General features: G+C 40.3%; 1 protein-coding gene across 4 annotated transcripts in view; it reads right to left on the bottom strand.

Moving 5' to 3' along the window:
• Positions 1-25,868, bottom strand: part of STK4 (serine/threonine kinase 4) — a 97,019-nt gene that overhangs the window by 32,415 nt on the left and 38,736 nt on the right. For 2 of the 4 annotated variants that reach the window (XM_064573232.1, XM_064573233.1), the window contains one exon: positions 5,898-6,055. In XM_064573232.1, coding sequence (XP_064429302.1) covers positions 5,898-6,055 — 158 coding nt within the window. Of the gene's footprint in view, positions 1-5,897; positions 6,056-13,130; positions 13,198-25,063; positions 25,722-25,868 lie in introns of those variants that run through there. The other 2 variants (XM_064573235.1, XM_064573234.1) reach the window with 2 other exon arrangements.

Raw genomic sequence — 25,868 nt, 5'->3', positions numbered from 1 at the left:
TGTTTGTTTGTTTTTTAAATTTTAAGCAAGTAATACATTCTCACTGTAAAAAGTTAAAACTGAAGCTCTCCTCAAAGATAATGACTCATCAAATAATTTCATATGCTGTGTTTTATCTCTGCAGTTGCACGTGTATACATATATGGAAATATGCAGCATGTTGTAATTATTAGAAAATTTACACAAATGGTATCACAGTTTGCATTACTTTGATCTTATCATTATTACACAGATTCCTATATATAAACAGGTATGTTTCTTGATTCTGTTCTCTATACCACTTATCTGTGTTCTATTCTTGTGCCAGTTGTCACGATGCTTTCATTGCTGTGGTTTTGTACGTTTTGACATCTGGTGGTGTATGTCTAACCTCACTCTTCCTGTTCAAAAGCATCTTGGATACTTTACACTTCCATACAGGAAGTAACAACGGCATAATGTTTCTACATCTATGTATCTAGGTTTTCAAGTACAGGGATGTAAAATCATAAATAATAATATTCTCTTACGGCTCTAACGTTCCTCTGTTTTTAGTAACACTCTCTCCCCTTTGCTCTCACAGTTTTTTGGGACCTTCTTTTCAACTTGATTGACTCTGCCAAATAATCAGGTCCTTTCCAAGAACCAAAATTTAGTTTTACATTTAGTTTTACTAATTTGTTGTTTGCTTTCTAATTCACTGAATTCTGTGTTTATCCCATTGTGTCTAATTTACAATCTTTCTTGTATTCTAAAGAGAAAATACATTTAAGGCTATAAATCTCCCTCTGAGGTAAAATTTAAACCATTTTTGCTGCAACCCCATAGGTTTAATTTACAGAGATCTGAATTCTGTAGGGTACTTGTAATTAATTTTTAAACAGTTTACAATTTCTATTTTATCTTGAAAACAAATACTTGGGAGATATATTCTTACATTTCCAAGTGGAACAAAGTGGTTTTAACTACTTTATTGTTAATTTCTATTTCTCTTGTGTTACAGTCAGTGAACATGGCTGTGTGATTTCTGCATGAGATTTCTTTCTGAGCACTTTAAAACATAGTCAGATTTTGTGAATATTCCGTATAGGTTTTAAAAGTGTCACAGATACTTGAAAAATGTTCCTATTTTCTGTTTTATCAATCTTGTTAATTGTGGTAACTCTTGTTTGTTTTTTTTTAATCTAACTGAAATGACCATTTTTGGGAGAACACTAATAAGCCTTCATCTATGATTGCCGCTTTCTCTTTGCTGGTGGTATCTCTAGCAATTTGGGAGAAGTCCACATGCTTACAGAAGTTCACGACTTAGGTCTTCCGGCCAATTACACCTTCCAGCAATATAAAATATCTTTCCCCATATACTAGTCCTTTGTCTTGGATTCAATTTTATCTGATATTAATATTGTTTCACCTACTTCCTTTTAGGGAGGATTTTACCCAGTGTGTCTTTTTCCATTCTTCCATTTTAAACTTTTCAGTGATATTTTATTTTAGTTATATCTCCTATGAACAAGATTTAGCTGGATTTTGATGGTTATTTTGATCTCAAGGTGATTTTTAAAAAATATTTTATTTATTTATTTGAGAGAGAGAGAGGACACGCACTTGGAGGGAGAGGGAGAAGCAGGCTCCCCGCTGAGGAGGGAGCCCAATGTGGGGCTCGATCTCAGGATGCTGGGATCACGACCTGAGCTGAAGGCAGATGCTTAACTGACTAAGCCACCCAGGAGCCCCTCAAGGGGATTTTAACGCGCTCACACGTACTCTGATCACTGAAGTGTTTACATTTGGGTTGCTATCCTCCCAGTCACTCTGCTCCAGCCACGAGGTCTCCAGGCTTCGGTCTCTCCTGACACACACCCATTACGTCCTGCTTTGGGGCCTTTGTAGATGCTGCCCCTCTTCATTCATGTACCCTCACACTGCAAGGCATACTATCCCATATTACTTCTTTACTGTGGCTTTTTTTTTTTCTTTAAATAGCCATTATTAGCTGAGCAGATAGACTACCTGTAATGTCTGTTCCCCTCACCACTGTGAGCTCCTGGGCAGCACGGCCTCATCTGTCGCCTTCACCCCCCCGGCATTCTACCACCTTAGACTGAAAGATTACAGTGTGTCTGGAGGATTCATGGGCCAAACTGGATTTAAGTTTACTGTCTTTTGTGGGTTTACGACCGGCAAAGTGGGAGGGTCTGAATTCTCCTAGAAGCAATTCACTGTGTGCAATCTGTTTATAGACTATCAAATACCAACTTCAGCAAATATTGCATTTTCCCGCATCTTTTATTTATGCTTTTATCACAATATATGTTAAACATTAAAGGAAACCTTTGCTGCTTTTCCAATATGGCAAATAAAGTAATTTAATTTCAGAAATGCAAAAGTATTCAATTTCAAAAGAAAATATGAAGGCTTTTTCAGTATCGAATTCTACCACTCCTGATGAAATCACTTCCTATTTGTCATTTTGGGCAAAAAGTTCATTTCAAAATAGCAACTGCCTTCATAGGAAGAAAGAGAATATCTTTTTTCATAATTAAAACCTGTTAAATGTATTAAATTTCATAACTAAATACTGTTAAATGCCTATTGGGAAATCAGAGAGTGTCTAAGATTGCTGAGGAAGACTTGTTAGCTAGTCTGACACACAACTGTCTACAAGCTCAGTGAAATTATTCAGAATACTTTTTTCACTCAACAGTTTGGCTCTTTCTTTGCCAAATGTCACTTACAAAAGGACATTTTCCTTATTTTATGTGTTTCTTTGATACCTCCAACTGGAGTACAGGAGATGCAAAAGGAGAGTAAAAAGGAAACTAAAAAATCATGCAATGCTAATAAAATGCAAATACGTCCTTCTCTCTGAATCTCTATAGTACTTAATAGGAAAGAAAGAAGAAACTTATATAAAAATATACTACACTCTAAAAACCGCTTAGGGGCACCTGGGTGGCTCAGTTGGTTAAGCAACTGCCTTCAGCTCAGGTCATGATCCTGGGGTCCTGGAATCAAGCCCCGCACCGGGCTCCCTGCTCGGCAGGAAGCCTGCTTCTCCCTCTCCCACTCCCCCTGCTTGTGTTCCCTCTCACGCTGTCTCTCTCTCTCTGTCAAATAAATAAATAAAATCTTTAAAAAGAAAAAAAAGAAATACTCATCGAGTGAGGACACACTGTCTTTCATCATTTATTTGGGATTGTGACTTTCTATTTAAGAGTTAGACCAGAGGGCAGGTCGTGCTGGTTTGTAGCGTCTTTGCTGTTTTGCTAATCATTATCCTAATTTTAGGCTCTCTGAGAGGACTACTCTGAATTTTGCTTGAGGATGAATATTAAATTGTTCCACAGTTTCTTATGAAAAACTGGGTGTGTTTTTCCTTTCTCTGCAGTGAACATTCTCCCTCAACCACAGACACTTGTTAATGTTCACAGAGATTTAATGAGTAGAGGCAATAAAAAATTGGGGGAAAAGTAAGCTGACTACTCTGCATTCCTTTTCTGAATATTTCTGGAAAAAAATGTTCTCTTTAAGGATTTTTAACTTTTACACTCTTAAATTCTGTCATGGTTCTGTTGTTGTTTATCAAAGAACTCAGATTGGGTGTCATAACTGGATTCTGGGAGGCCTTTCTAGGCCTGGCTTTTCATTCTCCTACTCACTGGCCTCCAGGTAATGACATCCTCCTTCCATAACCTAACGTCCACTGTTGTCCAGGAGCAGGAAGGCCACAGTTTATACTGCTAGCGAAGGAGATTGCGTGAGGACCAGAACAACTCGCCTGAGGCTGGTTAGCTGATGGGCCACTGAAGTCGCAGGAGAGCCCAGCTTCATTTGCTTTATCACGTGTGCCCTCATTAACTTGTTCAGCATCACCTGTTACTATCAGCTATTCACTCAGTTATTAGTCGACTCGTGAGATTCGAATCATTTTCGTTATTCTCTGTTGCCCACGTGGTTGTCTTTGGCATATTTGTAAGGACTGATTTTCTCAGCGTAGTGAGTCTCTAGGCAGATGAAATAACTTCTGGATACCAGATAACATCATTGTGACGGAAAGCTTCAGAATCCTCAAATCTGTATTCCTAGGTGTAGTTTCCTTTTTTTTTTTTTTTTAAATGTTATAGTAGTTAGTGATCCTGAAAGTCCAGTCATTCTAATCATTATTTTCGGATCGGTAGTTCCCGAGTTAGAAGACTTCACTTCTCTCTGCCGTAGTTTTCCCAGACTAGCATCACTGGTGGAGAACTTGTTTCAGCGGGCAAGCTGCTTATGCAGAGGGGCTTTAATGGGTCTTTAGAGAGCATGCTTTCCATTCTGGAAGGAGGTGACTGCTGGAGGGAGTGGCTGCGAGCACCATGAGTGGGTGAGCACATTGCCCAGCCTGGATGATGCCTGGCCCGTGTGGGAGGAGGGCCTGAGACCGCCCCCTCTACACCAGAGCTCACAAACTGGCAGCATCCAGCCCACAGACCTTCTTGTGTGCCCTATACAGGGCTCACAAATCTTTCAGTAGCTGCCTGTATTTAAAACTTGAGAACTTTTAAAAGAAATGTTGGCTCTCCGACTTATTTTGAAAACGCAGAAGAGCCAGCCATAATAAACCTACATGGTTGGAAGACAGTTCTCTGGAGCTGAGCAGCAGCTGCCCTCCTTAGGTCCAGGTCTTCTCAGTGTCTGGCCAACTTCATTCATTTGCATTAACCAACCTGTCTGGCACTTAGTGGCATTCAGCACTGGGATTCTTGCTGTAAATCCTCTGGATATGTATATGTCCACATTGGGCCTGAACCAACCCCATCCTGCCATATACAAGTTTATTCCATTTTTACTGTCAAAATTTCAACAGAATTAATTTATGATTTCTCTTTTAAGAGAATTGCAAACTAAGCAATGAAAGAAAGTTTAGCTGGGGTGTGTATGAGCTGCTATTACCAAAAATACCGAAGATCAAATGAAAATGATTTTTTTTTTATTTATTTATTTGAGACAGGAAGAGAGAGAGCACACGCACATGCACAAGCAGGGTGTGGGGAGGGGCAGAGGGAGTGGGAGAAGCAGACTCCTTGTGGGCCTCGATCTCAGGACCCTGGGATCATGACCTGAAGGCAGACACCTGAGCCACCCAGGAGCTCCTGAAAAGGATTTTTAGTGTCATGGTATTCTTGCTAGATAGCTCTTACATGAACCCCAAATCAAGCATTTGAAATAATAGCCTCAGACAGTTTCTTAAAGTGTCATCCCCAGGCCAGCAGTGTCAGCATCACCTGGAAACTTGGTAGAAATGAAGACTCTCAGGCCCCACCCCAGACTCACTGCATCAGAGTCTCTGAGGTCAGCACTGAGTAATCTGTGTTCTAACCTACCTTCCATGATTCTACCTTGCTAAATTCTGGTCTAAACGGCTTTTATTTATTTATTTATTTATTTAAAGATTCTATTTATTTATTTGACAGAGACACAGCAAGAGAGGGAACACAAGCAGGGGGAGCGGGAGAGGGAGAAGCAGGCTTCCCGCCGAGCAGGGAGCCCAATGCGGGGCTCGATCCCAGGACCCCAGGATCATGACCCGAGCCGAAGGCAGATGCTTAACGACCACCCAAGCGCCCCTCGATGAGTATTTCTTTTACCATTAACAATTCCAAGCTCGACAAAAAGAAAAATGGCAAGTGAATAAAGGATTTTTAAAGCAAAGAAGATGCCACTAATCAGGAGCCCCAGAACTGCTCAAATGTCAGTCAAAGCGTCATCTCAAACTCACGAGGCCCTCAGCCCGGGGGCTGCTGCCGGCATGGCCAGGGGCTTGCACTGCCTAGGAAAATGCTCTGGCACTTTCGGTGAAGTGCCAGAAGTGGGTGTGTGCTATGGCAAGTAACCCTCCCCAGCAGACAAAACCGTCTATTTCCAGCACTACTTACAAACTCATAGTCTCCATCCTGCGGCACTTTCCAATCTGAGGAGCTCCTCAGGGGACCAGGTACACTCTGGCCGAAGCTGTTGATCTGATTTTCCTTTTCTTTTTGTTCAAAGTATTCAAGGAAAGATGGTTTAGCAGGCTGCATGGTTTCTTCCCTTCCTGAAAGCCAAGAACAATAAAAGGTGAAAAATGGTATCTTCGATTTCAGAGAAGTTTAATAAATACATCTATCTCCAGAAGGGCTTCAGCCTCTGTCTCAGTGGCTTTTTGTTAAATAAGGGCTCCTACGAGAATCTAGTGAAAACCACAGGAAAATGCACAAACGCTCACTCCAAATGCTTCTCGTAGAATTTCAGAGGATTTATGGGCCCCCTAAAATACATGCAAATATTTCCCCAGAGCCCCCTTTTTGTGGGTGGAGAGATTTGGGTGAGGTAACAACTCTGAGTAAGCTGCAAATAGTACTTTGTGGGTCACCTATAGCAAAAAGTTCCCATGATATTTAGACTGAAAACAAAGAAGCGAGCAAAGATATTGACTTATCATCTATGTATACAACATTTTCTATAGCTAATGGAGTAGGGAAGGGGGATAATACAGTAGAGTGACTTCCCTTTGATATTCTCATGATCCAATCGGACTAATAAGAAAAATATGCATGAAAACGCAAATATAAGCAAATCATACTCCATCCACTCCAGGAAATATTATGTAACTTTTAAAATCCTATTTACAAATGGCTACAATAAAGCTAAGAGTTGAAGATAGGATACAATATTATAGAGAGAGTATGATCTCAACTCTGTAAAATCATATACATAGGAGAAAAAAAAGAGTGGAGGAAAATATACCAAAATGTTAACAGGATTTGTCTCTCATAGTAGATCTCAAGATCCACTCTTGAGAGGAGATCCTGCAAGCTAGGGTGGTCAGGGAATACTGGTAGGGGGTGCTTAGGTTGGGCCCCAAAAATCCCTGAGGAAAGAATTAGCAGTTATTAGCAGCAGTTGGCAAATGGAGCAGAATACAGCAGTTACTGTTTGGGAACTGGTGGTGAAAAGAATAATTTTACCTGGCATGCCTTAACACCCTAGCTAGCTGAATGTACCTACTTCACAGAAGTTCTGCTTCTGATTAGTATTCTGATACTGAGAAGTATGGAAGTTTTTTCCAGGGCTTTCCATGAACATGTGGGTTTATACGCCCTTTTCCCCAGTAACCAGGAAGAGACCAGCAGGTGCAGAGCCCTAAGAAGTGGATGGGGAGGGGTCTAGAAGATAAAGACCAGCATCCTTGTTCCATCCTGCAGACATCCTTGTTCCAGCATTCTTATCTCCTGATGTCTGCCTGGTCCAGCTTCAAGCCAGCACCCTGACTGCCTCTCAGACGTTTGTCATCTCACTTTAACCACTGCCAAGTTCAAGGGCAGCCAATCCCAGATTTGTCCACTTCCAGATGCTGCCAAAAGCCTACTTCACTGTTGCCTTCCCACTTATTAATGATGAAAAACAGTGTTTACTAAGACCAGTAAATGATTACATGCTGAATGTGTGTTGTTTTGTGTGTTCTAGGTGCAATATTAAGTGCTTTTCATGCTTATTTTATTTAAGTTTAAGGTATTATTTCATATCTAGTTCTGAAGGAACCACACCAAAATAAAACTTGCCCAAGTGGAGGTGTTTTGGGTTTGCTGACCAGTCCTTTTGTTCAGTCCCCTCCTCTGGGCCCACAACCAACCCTGCAGCAAGCCTACACACAGTCCTACACATACAGCGAGAGTGTTTAGCGAGCCTCCTGGAAGCACACAATGCTGGCAATGGTACCAACTGCCGCCACAGACAGCAGACCGTGCTCTTTCGTACGGAATCTCCCGCTAGACGGGCCAACCAGCTGAACGGAACAGAAAGTCCTGCAACAAAACAGAGAGCCCACATGGCTTTCCAAACAGCTAGTTACTTAGAAAAAGACTGAATTGGATCACACCTCACACCTTAACCAGGAAAACTCCACATGGGTAAGAGCTCTGACTGTAAGAACAGGAACCATAAATACTACAAGAAAACTTGTGTGGATGCACTTGAAACCTGGGTGTGGTTTCTGACTATGACAGAAACCCAGATGCAATGAAAAATGGATAAATAAAAGCCTTTTGTGTGAAAAAAACACCATACATTTTTAAAAATTAGTAAACACACATATAAGCCAAGACAAAAGACAAATGGTGAACTGGATGAAAATATTTGCAACAAGTACCTTAAATTTTTTTAAAGAAAATTCTTCTCTCTCTCTCATTCTCCCTCTCAAATAAATAAATAAAATCTTTAAAAAAAAAAAAATGGGCGCCTGGGTGGCTCAGTTGGTTAAGCGAATGCCTTCGGCTCAGGTCATGATCCTAGAGTCCCGGGATCGAGTCCCGCATCAGGCTCCCTGCTCGGCAGGGAGTCTGCTTCTCCCTCTGACCCTCCCCCCTCTCATGCTCTCTCTCTCTCATTCTCCCTCTCAAATAAATAAATAAAATCTTTAAAAAAAAAAAAAACTTAAAGAAAATTCTTCAAAATATCTCGAGAGTTCTTGGTTTTAGGCAGATAAGCTCCTACACACACAAACATGCACACACACACAATATTCCTAAATCTACCAAAAGATGACCCAAGAAAGGTAGAAAAATGGGCTAAAGACTTGAAAGGATAGTATAGTTGACCCTTGAACAAAGGCACCGACCCCCATGCAGTTGAAAATCACATAAAATTTCTGACTCAAAACTTAACTATTAGTAGCCTGTTGACTGAAGCCTTACTGATAACATACACAGTCAAACATACATTTTGTATGTTGGAAGTATTATATACTGTATTCTTATTTTTTTTTTTAAAGATTTTATTTATTTATTTGACAGAGACACAGCGAGAGAGGGAACATAAGCAGGCGGAGCGGGAGAGGGAGAAGCTGGCTTCCTGCTGAGCAGGGAACCCGACGCGGGGCTCGATCCCAGGACCCTGGGATCATGACCCGAGCCGAAGGCAGACACTTAACGACTGAGCCACCCAGGCGTCCCTACTATATACTTATAATAAAGGAAGCTAGAGAAAGGAAAAAGAAAGTCCTAAGGAAAAGAAAATACATTTATAGTACTATACTGTATTTACCAAAAAAATCTGCATATAAGTGGACCCACAGAGTTCAAACCCATGTTGTTCAACTGTATACACACAAAGATATCCAATTAGTCCTTAAAGATGAAAAAAAAAATGCTTAGGTTCACACACAGTAAGAGAAACTCAAATCAAAACTATTTAGAGATGTGATTTCTTACATTTCAAAAGGGCAAAAATGCAAAAGCTGGACAACACGCTACCTGTTGGTAAGGCCGTGGGGACACAGGCACACTCACCCGTTGCCGAATCGGTGGGCAAAGCAGTACAAGCTCTACAAAGGGGATATGGCAATAGCTGAACATCAAAGTATGAAACGGGGAAGGTATGAAGAATCTGGGTGTGTTGTATTTGAACTGGAGGTATGAACATGAGCTCATAATTAAAAAAAAAAAATTCCAAGCATCTTTCATTAAAGAGCCTTAAAGCAATACCAACCCATTATCAATGAGCACAGCTGGTACTCAGATCTCGGTTTGCAAATACCATCTCCCACTCAAAGGAACTAAGGCTTCTTAAGGAAAATAGCTGACTCCAGGTCTAGGGCAGGAAAAGTACCAAGTGGGCCTGGAACATCTGTTGTGCCATAAAAAGCAAGGAATTTCTCAAAAACTAACGGGTACATATGAACAGGAAATAGGAGCCACCGTAGGGGCTCCCACTGGTAAATTTTGGGACACTTTCAGCACCAAAAAGATCTCACTGAATAAAAAGAACCTATGAGCTCAGAGTAACAATCAAACAGTGAAGGGGTATGGGAGAGAAGGGTATTGTCAAGAGATTATACCACTTGCCAACTGTATTACTGGAACAAAGGAGAATATCCTCTTTGAGAAATACACACAGATTATCTCCTTTCTTAGAAAATACACAATGTTTGAGAGTAAGCTGCATATACCACACACCAACCTCTCATTACTTCTGTCATTTCATACTTGTTTACCCATTCATCTTTAAATATGCAGAGAAATGACTGAAACGAGTGCATCAATAAAAATGGCAACTCTGGATAAAATAACAGGTAATTTAAAATATGTTCTGTGGAATTGTTACAAAAACCACAAAGACTTTTTTTTTTTTTAAAGATTTTATTTATTTATTTGAGAGAGAGAGAATGAGAGAGCCAGAGAGCACATGAGAGGGGGGAGGGCCAGAGGGAGAAGCAGGCTCCCCGCCAAGCCGGGAGCCCGATGCGGGACTCGATCCAGGGACTCCAGGATCATGACCTGAGCCGAAGGCAGTTGCTTAACCAACTGAGCCACCCAGGTGCCCAAGACTTTATTTTCTTAAAGCATCATATCCAACAATAAAAATTGTATAATTGGTACTCTATATTTCTATGATGCTTCATTTGTTCCTTTCAGTTGCAATATAGGTGGATCTTGGAAATCCAAGTCTCTAAACCAGGGATGAAACATTAAATATAACCTTTCTGTGGCTTAATTCTAAGCCGTATCATAAAAATCAAAGGAATGTTTGTTAAACAAGAGTATAATCATTTGTCTAATTTCTAACACTGTTTAGATGAGAAAATTAAACACCTGCTTTCTTTATATTTGAGTTTTTTCTCTTATTTGATGACGACAGCCCTTCCCAGGTCAGTTGAAACTTTCTAGTATTTTTGAAGGTAAATCACCATTATTTGTCTCTTTCAACAGCTAAGGGCCAGAAGTAAGAAACTATCTAAAACATCTTTGCTTTCATCTTTTGATATTAATACCAGGAAATTGATTATACCTGATACTTATTAGAGACCAAAGCTCCAAAAACTAGATAGAATTTTGTAATAAGAGAGTTTTGATCTAATCGCACATTCAGACATGAGCTGGAAGTAAAATTCACACATGTATACAAAATGTAATTATAGTCAAATGATCACATGTATCAGATTACAAAAAAGCTAAAGTTGACTTTGGAGACAGCACTAAAAAAATCCCTATCCTGGGGTTCAAAGATCTAATTTTGGTCTGACTATAAGGTCCTGGGAAAACCATAGGTTCTGAGCTACAAAAAGAGGCCACTGGACCATTACTTCCTATGTCCCTTTGCAGCTCTGAAAATTTCGTAATTCTATGAATTGGCAGTAGTTTATGCTGAGTTACCAATAAGCACTGAAAAACAGTTCTTATCTCCATAGGGATCGTGACACTTGATGACTTCTAATCTAAAATATGCCACAGGGGCGCCTGTGTGGTTCAGTTAGTTGAGCATCTGACTCTTTGTTTCAGCTCAGGTCATGATCTCAGGGTCCTGGGTTCAAGCCCCATGTCGAGCTCCATATTGGGCTTCCATGCTCAGCACAGAGTCTGCTTGTCCCTCTCCCTCTGCTCCTCCCCTTGCTCATACATGCTCCGTATCGCTTTCGAATAAGTAAATAAAACCTTTAATAAATAAATAAAATATGGCACAACTGAGATGTGTGTGGGCATAAACCAAAGACCAGACCAAAGCACAAAACAGTTAGGACTTAACAAGATACTTGTGACAAGACTGTCTCTGACTCTGAGTTTTGTTGTTGTTGTTAGTGGGATTATTTTGGAGGGAAGGCAGGAGCAGAGAAGTCTTTCTTAAAACAGATGGAAGAGGTGACCAAATTTTTCTTGGCCCAAATTGTAATAAAGATATCACCTGGAGATGCTGGTTATAAAAATGTTTTATATAACTAAAGCTGAAGACATGAATGAATCAACTGGTAGGGGAAGCCAACTCAACTGGCAGGAATCAGCATGCATTCAAAAAAAAAAAATAGGTGTATTAGTGATTCCAGAAATTAACTGCCTGCATCACGATATTCTTTCTTTATGTGTTAAGACTGCTTCTTGGATTAAGTTCATATGGAGCAGTCAGTGCTCCTGTTGTGACCAACATTTTCTTAGTAACTCTGTAATTAAGTTATAGCACCTGTTCTCACTCTGGTTTTATAGACTGATAATTCTCAATCACCATATATGCATTACTGTAATAAGTAACATCTCAGATAGAATGTTTGCAAAAAATGGCCATGACAGTTTCTGCCCAGTATCCTTGGTAACCTTGCCCATTATTAGTGCCCTCCCACAAAGGACTCTGGGCCTGGCCATGTGACTGACTTTGTTCACTGAAACAATAGCAAAAGCCTTACACGCAGGGACTTGAGAAGTGCTTGCCCATCCTACTACCATGTGAATAAATCTGAGTGAGCCTGCTGGATGGCAAAATACCATGGGGCGTGAGGCCCTAGTCAACAAACTCTCTTAGTTGAGGTCTTCATGCGTCAGCCAGCCCCCGCCACCATCCGGCAGCTGGCCCCAAGCTTGGGAAGGCAGCTGTATTCATCACTCTAGCACCAAGGCTGCACGGCAAGACCACTAGGTTTGAAGTGGTTTGTTACGCAGCAGAAACTGAGATGGTATCTCTCCCCCCCAACCCCACACACAACTTTGTATCTACAAAAAGAGTTCTATTCTTTGAGAACGCAGGTTCAAATTCAACTAAGGTTTACTGAATACCTTCTAAGTTTCAGACTTTTTACTAGGTACTTTCGCATGATGTTCCCATCCAAACTTCATGAACACCATGGAAATGAAGGAGGGAGGGAGGAGGACCTGCACTTATTAGGCACCCAAGTACTAGGCGATGTAGCATTTCACTTAATCCTCAAACCTTTAGAGGTGTTATTATTTCCACCTAACAGATGAGAAATCTGCCTAAGATTATGTAGCCAGTTACCAACAAGGACAGGATGTGAACCCTGATCATCAGATTCTAAGTCTCGGGAGCTACACCTCATACTGCAAATTCTCTGAAATCAAAATGAAAACTTTTTTTTTTAAGATTTTATTTATTTATTTGACAGACAGAGACAGCGAGAGCAGGAACACAAGCAGGGGGAGCGGGAGAGGGAGAAGCAGGCTTCCTGCCGAGCAGGGAGCCCGATGCGGGGCTCGATCCCAGGACCCTGGGATCATGACCTGAGCCGAAGGCAGCCGCTTAACGACTGAGCCACCCAGACGCCCCTAAAATGAAAACTCTTGACATGTCAGAACTGCCACTAAGTTGAGTGTAGAAAGAGTGGGGGAATGGAATTTTCCCAGAAACCTTACCTTTGAACTTTTCTTTTAGCACTCCTGAGCTAGATGATCAAGTGTGCTGGACAACAGCCTGTCAGTACTGAAAAGCATAAAAGAATCAGTCCAAGCTGATTAAAGGCAATGCTGTCCCCAGGGCTTCAGCTGGCTGGTGGGCTTGTTTCAGTGAGAGCTAGGGTATTTTTCAGATGTATCCCAGGAAATGAAGACGTTCAGCTGAATGATAATGTCAGAAACCTGAAGCCATAGGGAGAATGGACTGAGCAGAAAAGTCAAACTTCCCAAACAGCCATCTCTTGCTCTGGTTCTTTTATCTGACACAGGAAATGCATGAATTCCTGTACTATGACTGACCCATTTTTCTTTGCAAGCAGCATAAGGCAAACTCAATGGAAATCTGTCTAAGCTCACAGACCGGGGGTGAAGTCATGAGCAACTGTATCCCATACTCACTTTTCTTTGAAAAATGCTATATAAAAACAGAAGGACCGGGACGCCTGGGTGGCTGAGTCAATAAGCGTCTGCCTTCGGCTCGGGTCATGATCCCAGGGTCCTGGGATCGAGCCCCGCATCGGGCTCCCTGCTCGGCGGGAAGCCTGCTTCTCCCTCTCCCACTCCCCCTGCTTGTGTTCCCTCTCTCGCTGTGTCTCTCTCTGTCAAATAAATCAATAAAATCTTTAATAAATAAATAAATAAATAAAAACAGAAGGACCAACAACCCAATGTCCACCAGCTGAAGAATGGATAAATAAAATATGGTATAGCCACACAATGGAATATTATTCCACAATGGGAAAAGGAATGAAGTACTTACACGTGCTACAACACAGATGAACCCTAAAAGTATTATGCTAAGTGAAAAGAGCCAGTCACGAAAAACCACATATCCTATGACTCTACATGAAATGTTCAGAACAGGCAAATCTGTAGAGACAGAAAGTAGATTAGAAGTCTCCTAGGCCTGTGGGGTGAGTGAGCGGGATGGCAAGTCACTGCTAATGGATATGGAGTTTCTTCTGGTGGCAACCAGAATTCTCTAAAATTAGTGTCAACAAAACAGGGTACTATCCATACAATGGAATTATTCAGCCAAAAAAGGAATAAAGTACTGACAGATGCCACAATATGGATAAACCTTGAAAACATTAAGTGCAAGAAGCCAAACACAAAGGCCACATTTGGTATGATTCCAGAAGGGGCAGATTCCATACCGACAGAAAGCAGACGAATGGTCGCCTGGGGAGAGGGGCAGGGGGGTAACAAGAAGTGATTGCTAACAGGACTATGGGTTTTTGGGGGGTGTGAAGAAAATGTCTGGAATTCAACAGAGGCTATGGCTGCACAACCTTGTTAATACACTAAAACCCCACAGAATTGTATTACGTTAAAATGGTGAATTTTATGATAGGTGAATTGTAGCTCTTTTTGTGAATTATATCTCAATTAAAAATTAGATTGCGGTGATTGTCGCACAACTCTGTAAACATACTAAAATCCATTGAATTGTATACTTTAAATGAGTCAATTACATGGTATGTGAGTTACAGATCAATAACTCAATTTTAAAAAAAGAAGGACCACTTTCCTCTACAATCTACTTTGGTTTCTGGATTCATATGATCTATGACATAATGCCAGGGTAGTCGTAACTGGAAAAGCGCTTGACCAAAAACTGAAGCCCATCTTTTCCTTCAGAGTGACCACCTGCTGGATGTTCAACGTCATGCCCTTTCATGTTTACGTTCATTTTTATAAGACTGTCACTAAGTAAACCATAATGGTCACTACTCTGTCCTTAATTTCCACAATAAGAATTCTTTTCTACCTTAAAGAATAGACAGAGCCTGTATTTTCTTCTGTTTCGTATATGAATATTTGCAAGAAAAAACTTGCGAATCCCTCAAATGTTTTCTTCTGTCTTGGAACAATATGCCTTATCAGAGGGTTGTTTGTTCTGATTTTTAATCTAACCTTTATTAGACTTTGTTTCTTGTATGGTTCTTGTTTTTGTTTTTGTTTTTGTTGCTGGGCACCTAAGTGCTTTCCACATTGTAATTCATTTCATTACCCAAGTTTCTATCCAAGTTTCTATGTCTGGTCATAAATATTCCTTTCAATGTTCTTTGAAGCCTCTAAGAACTGCTGGGAATCATAAGTTATAGGATTCCCTGGAGGCCAACTAGAATAACTCTTCCAGTTAACCAATTTTGGCAACTGCCTCTATGTAAACTGATGTGACCTCTGGGTGGTGGTACTTACTTCTTTAACTCTGGTGAGCTGCCACGTATCTATTCAAAGATCTAAATCCAAATTTCAAAGGGTTACTAAGTAGAGCAATCGAGGTAGCACATCCAAAAAGATACAGAAGGCTGACAAGTGAAAATGATCCATACCTCGGTTATTGCAAACACTTCCGAACTGGTCTTCCCTTTTCCTGCCTTTTCAAACTCCACATCATCCCACTGGCTGTCCTAAAAAAACCACCTTGTTCTATCACCTTTCTGATCAAAATGTCTTTATATTACCCTATGACCAACAGAATCAAGTTCAAACTTAGTGTGGCATTCAAGGTCCTGCAATATCCGGTCAAAACCCACTTCAGCTGAATTGAATATTCAATATATATGTTTACGTGTCTGACTTTGCACCTGCTAAAATAGCCTCCCCCAGCCTTTCTGCACATCTAAGTCCTTGCTTTCCTTCTCACAAAACCTTTAATATTTGTCTGTACCACTTACCCAGCATTTGGCCTAGTATTATACTACCTTCATATACAGAGGTCCTATATTCCCAACTAAGTTATGTCATCATCAAATACTACTATCTGAAGCATCCACGGTAATGTCCCAGACATACAAGAAATTACAATGAACAGTTATGGTACAGCAGGTTCTCCGTAAATACTAGATAATGATAATGACAAATGTCATCTTCCCCTTTAAACCTATAAATTCCTGGTCAGCAGCAAATGCCTCATTTGGTTTTTGTACACTACACAGTAATGACACAAGTGACTACCTAATAAATACTTTTTGCTTGGCATTAGATACTTATTGTTAACAAATACTGATTCCAACTTGATTTTTTTAATTAATTAATTAATTAATTAATTTTATTTATTTGACAGAGAGACACAGCGAGAGAGGGAACACAAGCAGGGGGAGTGGGAGAGGGAGAAGCAGGCTTCCCGCAGAGCAGGGAGCCCGATGCGGGGCTCGATCCCAGGACCCTGGGATCATGACCTGAGCTGAAGGCAGATGCTTAATGACTGAGCCACCTAGGCACCCCTCCAAACTGGTATTTTTTACAGCATAAACACTTAAGAGAATCATCTACTTTTTCTATATAGAGCCATTTTAAGTTGATCAAAATGCATCTCCATTCCTTTGCTGAAAAGAATAGGCAGGTCAGAACAGCTTAGAGCGCCAGAGAAATATATTCCCCTAACCAGTCACAACTGATTTATCTGCCTCTTTAAGCAAAAGAGCCAAAGCGTTATCTTTTAGGACTCATTTTCCCTTGTTCTTCATTATTTTCATGGTACTGCTCTCTCTTGGAAAATACATTTCCCCCAAGCTGTTCTTGGCTCTCCTTTTACCAATTTACCTAAAACGGAGCGCCTTATCTTCCCAAAAATATAGGCCTTGAGCCCTTCACCCAAGTCACACTGAGATCTGGTACTTTCATATCCTAATATGTGGTCTGGCAGGGTGTTTCCAAATGAATTTTCAGGCACCACGTGTCTGTGCTTTTTGGCTCATCCCAAAAGAATCAAGAATGTTAATGGTTTCCAAAGATAAAATTGAGCCCAACATCTGGACACAATTAGAAAAACTGCACAAACAATTAGGATTTAGTCTCCACTCTAGCAGGATGACCTTGAATTATGTGTGCAATTGTGAGAAAAGTCTAAGGACCAAGAGCCTGCTCTTCTACTGTAAATCCCACTAAGCAGAAAGCTTCTGATAAATGCGCAGTGAACCACAGCGATTATCTTTCGGGGAGAGAAAAAAATCCAGTCAGTAATAAATGCCACAGTATTAAGATAACAGTTTGAAACTTAACAAAGGAAGGCTCAGGTGGATCCAAAGCCTAGCCTTCTTTAAAATCTGTCATCTTGTATGCTGAGCTATTTAACAGATTCTCAAAACACCTATATCTTATTGCCAAGGAATGTGAAACACACACACACACACACACACACAGAGCCACTCTCTCTCATCGTAGCACATTTTTAAAACATTACTGAAACTGACAGGTAACCTTCCTTTAGTTTGACCATTTTCTTTTTCTCTTATTTTTTTAAAGATTTTATTTATTTATTTGTCTAAGAGAGAGAGAGGGTACGCACAAACGGGGGGGGGGGGGCGGCAGGCAGAGGGAGAAGCAGGCTCCCCGCTGAGCAAGAAGCCCAATGCAGGACTCGATCCCAGGACTCCATGATCATGCCCCAAGCCAAAGGCAGATGCTTAACCGACGGAGCCCCCCCAGCCATCCCACCTCGACCATTTTCATGCCAGTTGCAAAGGCAAAGCAGTGGCACTTACAAAACACCATTAATACTAAGAATGAAAACAAAAAAAATACCTAGCAGGAGAAAAGGAATTAGGATGAGAAAAGCAGCCTTGGTTGAAGGAATGTTTAGGTCCAATTAAAAAGCCACTGTGGTTCATTAAAAGACTCATGAACTTATGTTACTTACCACTTTTAAGCATTTACAGGCTCAGTATTTTACATATATTATCTCTTATCATCTTAACAGCACTACAAAGTGGGAACTTTTATGCCCCATTTTTTCAGACTAGCAAACTGAGGCTCAAAGAAAAGGAAGTAACTTGCCAAGGTGGAACAAAGTTTATTATAAGATGCTGAGCAAGTTTCAAAGCCAGGATTGACTCCGAAAATTAATGTTCTTTCCATGATCCCTTTTTCTCTCTCCTACCCTTACTAAGAGATACATTTCTAACAAAACAAAACGTTTTCAGCTTTAGCTTTGATATGTGTAACTATACCAATGCATGTGAAACTCTCAGACACTGCTATGAGTGGCAAAGACACACACGGACACTTAATATTCTCCGACAATAGTTTTAAACATCCTGAGCGGATCAGAAACTGGACAGTAAGGCTACTGTGGTAAAAGAAGTGCTAAAATACCTGCAGTACTTGATGTCCTATATACCATCCTTGCAAAATGCTATCACCGGAGTCAGGGAGAATAAGATAGGGAACACACAAGGGAGGCAATGCTTTAACAATCCCCTCCAAACAACTGCAGGTGTCAAGAAAATAGGCTTTGAGTCAAGAATTTCCATCTTCTGCAGCTCCAAAATTAGTACCTGATGGATGGTGTTGAAATAAAATCATTTCAACAAGAGCCTGGGCTTTGGTTTGGACATGAGGAAACTTATGGCAACAACAGAGGCCTTCATGAGACTTAGGAATTCCTGGCAAACTACAAATATGCCGCATTTTCACCGCATAATACTATCCCAGGAATTTACCCAAACTGTGCTCCTGAGTTGTCCTAACGTAAGTATGCCACTCGCTTTAAAATTCTATTTCCAAGAGATTAATGTGGCCATTGCTCTAAAATAAAAATTGGAAATTTCTTAATGGTGTGCATGTTTTAAATAGAAATCACTCACTCCCTTTCACAGAGTCTAATTTGAAAGGCTTAAGTCAGAACTTGGACCACTGGAAGATGGAAAGAATTTTTAAGATTTTATTTATTTATTTTGACAGAGAGAGCGCGTGAGTGCGCACCTGCACAAGCAGGGGGAGGGGCAGAGAGGCAGAGGGAGAAGCAAGCTCCCCACTGAGCAGGGAGCCCGATGTGGTACTTGATCCCAGGACCTTGGGATCATGACCTGAGCCAAAGACAGATGCTTACCAACTGAGCCACCTGGGCGTCCCTAGAAGATGGAAGGATTGATGCCACGGACTCAAGCCTTCTAAATAAGAATGCCCACCACCACCTCTACTATTCAACACTGTACTGGAGGTCTTGGTAAGAAAGAAAAATATATTAAGGATCAAAAGAAAGAAGTAAGATTGACTTCTGTGTAGTCAATGTAGAAACAAATCAGGTGAAAATTAGAGGCAACAAAACTATAAGCTGCCATTATTAATATTTACTTTGATACGTAAGTAACATTCCCCAAGTGAGCTCTGCACCAGAATTTTAAGTTTTATTTTAAAACTTTATTTAATTCCTTGGTTAGCCATTTTAGCTGATGATGGTTGCAAAACTACATCCACGGTACCGTGCTGCAGAAAAAAAGCGTCAGTTCTGGGGAAGGTCTACCAAGAAATCCGGGAAGAGAGAGGAAAAGTTTAAACTATTTTTAGACATTTTGGCAGACTTCAGTCTTACTTGGACTTCGCCAAGTATGAGGTATCCAATTTCCTACCTAAATAAAATAAAGACACTGTCCTAGTGTTGCTGCGCTTGCCTAAAATAGATTTTAAAATAAATAAATGATAGTCTTGATGGAGAATAAAGCCTAGAACAGAAAGGGGATTTGTGAATGCAGGTTCGGGGTGGGGGTGGGGGTGGGAGGTAGACACAATTCTAACCATGCTCTGTTACACAGCTCCCTCTGCTGGTCCAGAGAAAGCACAACAATCCTAACACTAAGCTAGAACCTCTCCTGTCACTTCAGATCTTCGGGGCAAAGTGCTTCTAAAGCCCTTACCAAAAAAACACACTTACGTACACAAATAGAAGGAATCTTCCAAAATCCGCAAACTGATATTTTATCCAGACCTAGGTTTTCAAAGTAGTACAAGGCCATGGTTTTCCATGGTTCTTACAGATGTTCCTTAAGTCTCTTGTAAGACAGCCGGATCTCACCCCACTCGGATCCCCTCCCTCCAGCTGCAACTGGATTCTTCACTGTAGATTCAGATATACACAACCAAAACATACGCCCTCAGACAGAACACACCATTAAGCCTGTCATCAGAGTTAGGCCCCCTTGGAGAGCCATCTGTCCTTCGCTTCTGGAACTCCTGGGGAAACTTCCAGAGCAGCTAGTTATTCAGACAACCAGCAAGGAGAGGTACATTCCTGTGCGCTGAGGCTCACCAACGTATGATCTGTAACACGAGCCTCAACCACTTAATAAAGAGGCTCTGCCGAAGTGGAGTACAACATCATAAGCTTTGAAATCAAACATATCTGGCTTCAAGCCTCAGCTCTTCTATTACTCATTATGTGATCACCAGCAAGTTACTTAATCTCTTTGCAATTTTGTTTCTGCTGCTATAAAATGGGAGGTGGCTATATTTACCACACAGCATGGTAGTAATGGTTAATATGTGAAATGCTTGCAAAGGATTAAGCACAATGCCTGATATATATTAAGGGCCTAATCATTAATTATTACTATTAACAGTTATAATGCCTATCCTGAGAATAAACAAATAATTTATATATAATATACAACTGGTTCTAGAAAAAAGAAAAAGATATCTCTGGAATCTCCTCAGAAGCCAACACCCATCTGAATCATGAATTTTGAGGAGTTCTATACTAGATCTAATGCCCATTAATGTAAGGGTGGGCTTCCAAAACACACTTGAAGTTCAGTAGAATGAAAGGAGCATAGACTCTGGACTTCAGATTACCAGCACTGGCACTTACTAGCCATGTGACCATGAGCAAATAACAATCTCTCTATTGAGTCTTCCCTGGTAGAGAAAGAATAGGCATATCATCACTACAGACAGCTCGAGATGACTGAATGAAAGGAAGCACTAGAGGCCCCTCTCCTGCTCTAAACACACAAAAGTTCAAAGCTTAACAAAACAGAAAAACTGTAGTGCTCAAAACTAGAACAGGAAACTCTGCAAATGGCAAAAGCAACAAAGGAACCCACAGCACTGAAGTGAATGGCCCACTGGGAAAACCAAACCATAGAGACTAGTTTTAAGCCTGATGTGGGAACAGGAACCAGGATAAAGACAGGAGCCGAGACACGTCTATAAAAAGGAAGCTAGAACTCAATTCCCAGCACAAAGATAGGAGCCAGGACAAACTCTACCCACAAGCTCAAGGACATGACTTAGGAATGGCTTCTGCCCCTGTGAGGGGTGGAGAGAGTCAACTTCTAGAAATTTAATTCCCTTGGCTGTTCCACAAGCACACTACAGAAATGAGAAATAATCTAAGAGTCCACTGGAATGAAATAGCCCTTAGAGCCCCACAGGGATACCTCTGCAACTCAAGGAACGTAAGAGACCTCCAAAGAAGATACTTCCCACTGAAGATAAGCCTACAAACAAAGTGTAAGAAGAATCTAATAGCATGAGATAGCAGACATAATAAACAGCAGAAATTAGACCCAAGAAACTCAAGATAATAGACTGATCTAAAAAATACCTTACTGGCACCTGGGCAGCTCAGTCAGTTAAGTGTCTGACTCTTGGTTTCGGCTTGGGTCATGATCTCGAGGTTGTGGAATCGAGCCCCACATCAGGATCTGCCCTGAGCTGAGCGTGGAGCCTGCTTGGGAGTCTCCCTCTGCCCCACCACCCTGCTCAGGTGTGCATACACGCGCTCTCACTCTCTCAAAAAAATTAATTTTTAAAAATACCTTAAAATAAAGACATTTATAATATTCAAAGAGATAAAGGAATAACATTTGTAAGACAATATTAGAACATTACAGAAGAAGAAAAACTGGATTTAAAAATAACTAATTAAAACTTCCAGGAAGCAGGGCACCTGGGTGGCTCAGTCAGCTAAGCATCTGCCTTCAGCTTAACTGACTGCTCAGTGGGGAGTCTGCTTCTCCCTCTGCCTCTCCTCTGCTCATGCTTGCATGTGCGCTTGCTCGCTCTCTCTCGCAAACAATAAATAAAATCTTAAAAAAAAAAAAAAAAAAACTAGGAAGCAAAAAATGTATCCACAGAAATAAATTCAGTGTCTGGGGCACCTGGGTGGCTTGGTCGTTAAGCATGTGCCTTCAGCTCAGGTCATGATCCCAGGGTCCTGGGATGGAGCCCCACATTGGGTTCCTTGCTCAGCCGGGAGCCTGCTTCTCCCTCTTCTCTCAGCTTGTACTCTCTATCTTTCCTTCTCTCTCTCTCTTAAATAAATAAATAAATAAAATCTTAAAAAAAAAGAAATAAACTCAGTGTCTGGGTCAAATCATTCATTTGATATGGCTAAAAAGGGAATGATAGAGTTAGAAGATAAATACAGAGAAAACACCTAGAAAGTGGCACAGAGATTCAAAACATGGGAAATAAAAAGGAGAAATGGGTATAAAGGAAGAAATCAAGGGCTCTGATAGCTGCTGTTACCCTCGTGGAATGTAAAGTGGTACAAACTTCAGAGGACAAGCACAATATGACAAATACACGTGAAACTATTCAAATGCTTCTGAAAACTTTTCCTAAGAAATACTAAAAAGAAGCAACATTTATATGTAAGCTGTTCCCTACAGAGTTATTTATACTAGTGAAAAATTAGGAACAACCAAAATGTCTAGCAACAGATAAATGATTAAAAAACACTGTTAAACCTCCTGGTATGTCTTTATGTTCATTTGAAGAGTCAGGGGCGAAGACAGGTGATGGAGCACTTCTGTTTTTAATAATTACAGCTTAAACTATCCAGTAATTTTTGGTCCTTAAAGGGACTTCAGGAAGCTACCCAGGATTACTGAAAAGTCCATCTAATGAGATAGTCTGGTAATGTACTAGTTTTGTATCTTTGGTTCAATAGATATATTTCAAAGTGGTATGTGACCACTTGATGCAGAGTCTGGGTTTCTCTCTTATAAATCCCTTTGCCAAATGCAGGAATTGCAGACTTGCTACTGGCAAGAGAAGCAAGTAAGCGAGTAAAACTATCCTGGTGTAGGGGCATATCTCCTACAGGAGTTCAGTCTTGATGAAAGTGTCAGTGCAGGAATCAGCTCCTGGGAGGTCACAGTATCTCCTGACAGGACCTGCCCACCACATCTGGGCCAGGATGTTGGCGTTGTTTGAGGTGGCAGGCAGGGTGCCTGCCTTCTGGTGTATTGGGGTGAGCAGCTGAGCCAGCCAAGGAGAGGTTGGATGATTAAGCAAGAAACGAGGGATTCTTGGTTAAACTGAAGACTTCATTTGGGAACCAAAAATCTTAACAAATAATCTCTTGGACCTTGAGCCACATATTTCCCCTAAAAAGTATGCATTTTTTTTCCAGCAAAATTGCTTTGGGGGTTATGTTACTGAGGAATGAACTGAGATGAATATGTGGAACTTTTATTTAATGGCATACTATACTAGAAATCTGAAGACCTGCAGGAGATTTAAAATTCCAACTCTTGTTATAACTTCTTAAAAGATTGTGAAATTATAAAAATGCACATGAATCAAGTTTTAATATACTGTATGATGGGTGGGTGAGGCTGTCCATTGCACCATTTCTTTCTTTGAATTCTCAGGCATGGTTTGGCAGTGCAAGAACTCTGTAACATTAACAAATTCAATAAAAAGTAAATATATGGAAAAAAAACCAAAACACTGTTAAGTGTGACAAATATAAAAATGGACTTTGCAGCAACATGGAAAATGCATACACTTATCAAGTGGAAAATAATCAGAAAACAGAATAGGCAAATTATTACTGTATAGGAGCCGTACAGGCACATGGTCAAAAACAGGCATTCTTTATTGGAGTGAGAGGGTAAACTACTTCCTTTTTTAACAGTGCATTCGTATTGCTATAATACTGTTGGTAAAATAATTTTTAATACAGTAAAGGAGCAATTGAAATATATAACTTTTCAAAGACAAGGAATAAACTTTTAAAAAGATCTGTAAAATATAGTCAATCATCAAAAAGTGTATCAAAAATTTCAGAAAAGTTTCTGACCCAGATGTCCTACACAAATTATGTATGTGAGTCAATATTCTTATTACAGTTTCTTTAAAATTAGAAACTAAAATTAGGTTCTCTGAAACTAATGCAAACAACTATAGGGATGGGTCTTTTTTGTTGAGCTTATTGAGGGTAACAGTTATAATTTTAATTTTCGAGGATTAAACATTTCACAGAAGGTCAAAGAAGACACTAGATGAAAGCCTATTTATTTTCACAAATTTCAACTTCTAGAAACTTCAGTTCTCTATTAGTCATGAGTTATACAATCTTTATAGACGTGTGAACTATTTGAGCTGTAAGGGAAAAGGAAAGTACGTAATTTATTAAATTAAATTAAATTTAATAATTCTTTAATTTTACTGATTAAGGCATGGAGGCTCGTACAAGAAAAGTGACTTCTCCAAGACAACACAGAGAACTAGCATCTGAGCCAGGCTTGGTCAAATAGTCTCTTTTAAATGTTTAAAACTAATTCTGAAGAAATGGGGCGCCTGGGTGGCTCAGTCGTTAAGCGTCTGCCTTCGGCTCAGGTCATGATCCCAGGGTCCTGGGATCGAGCCCCGCATTGGGCTCCCTGCTCGGCAAGAAGCCTGCTTCTCCCTCTCCCACTCCCCTTGCTGTGTTCCCTCTCTTGCTGTTTCTCCTTTTCAAATAAATAAATAAAATCTTTTTAAAAAAACCCAAAAAAACAAACAAAAAACCCTAATTCTGAAGAAATGGTATGATGTCTGAGATTTGCTTTAAATTAATTGAGTTTATTTTCTTTGGGGGAGGCTGAAATATGATGGGCAGTGAGTTAATCAGGTTTGAAACTGGGTGACAGGTCCTGAGGTCACTCATGATATTATTCTGTGCAGTTATGTACGTTTTAATTTCCCATGATGAAAAATTTAAATAACATCTAAAACAGTAAGTGGTAAAGATCTCAAAATAAGTGGCAAATCTGTCAAACCTGTGGCCCAAAAACTGAATTACCAGACCTGTAGCAGATGATTGGTGAACTGAGTTTATTTAATGTCACTCAGCTGTGATTACTGAGGTTTTTAAACAGTTTTTCATCATGACTATAATAAAAGATGCATGTTTCTCATTAGACACGCTAAACTATCCAAGCTCAGAAACTGAACAAACAACCCACTGAATTAATTAGCACTTTAAATACATTTGGAAAATTACATTTGGAACAAAATTAATTCTTTAAATAAAAAAAGGGCAGATTTTCCATAACATGAGCATGCACAACAGATGTTAATGGGCTGGCCTCGTTACACTGCGCAGTGATTATAATCCTATGATTAAAGCCCTTAAAACTAGTAGAAGATAAAGCACTCAGAGTCAATGAAAAGACAGAGGTCAGCACCTCTCCTTACTGCAAAACAAACCTTCCTAACAAATCACACTGGCTACTTAAAAATTAAAAAAACAAAACTAAATTTAGTACATAGCATTCACTTGATAATTTACATAACACCCTAGGGTGCTCCGATCTGGAGTGTAGGGGATGAAACATACCTAAGAACAACGAATGAGATAAGAATTTAAAGGGGGCGCCTGGGTGGCTCAGATGGTTAAGCGTCTGCTTTCGGCTCAGGTCATGATCCCAGGGTCCTGGAATCGAGTCCCACATCGGGCTCCCGGCTCAGCGGGGAGCCTGCTTCTCCCTCTGACCCTCGCCCCTCTCATGCTGTTTCTCTCTCGCTTGCTCTCTAAAAAATAAATAAAATCTTAAAAAAAAAAAAAAAGAATTTAAAGGGACTAGCAGGGTGACAATGTTTTTGTAAACTTTTATAAATATCCATTTTTAGGGCCCCCCTCATACTTGCACCCTCTCTGTGAAGTTAATAAATAAAATCTTTAAAAAATAAAATAAA

The sequence above is a fragment of the Mirounga angustirostris genome, unplaced genomic scaffold (assembly GCF_029215605.1).
Source record: "Mirounga angustirostris isolate CCGP_5_RB_7025 unplaced genomic scaffold, mMirAng1.0.hap1 SCAF_10, whole genome shotgun sequence".
In the NCBI taxonomy this organism is placed as follows: Eukaryota; Metazoa; Chordata; class Mammalia; order Carnivora; family Phocidae; genus Mirounga; species Mirounga angustirostris.
Note: the sequence above shows the minus strand (reverse complement) of the source record. Positions and strands in the feature narration are given on the sequence as shown.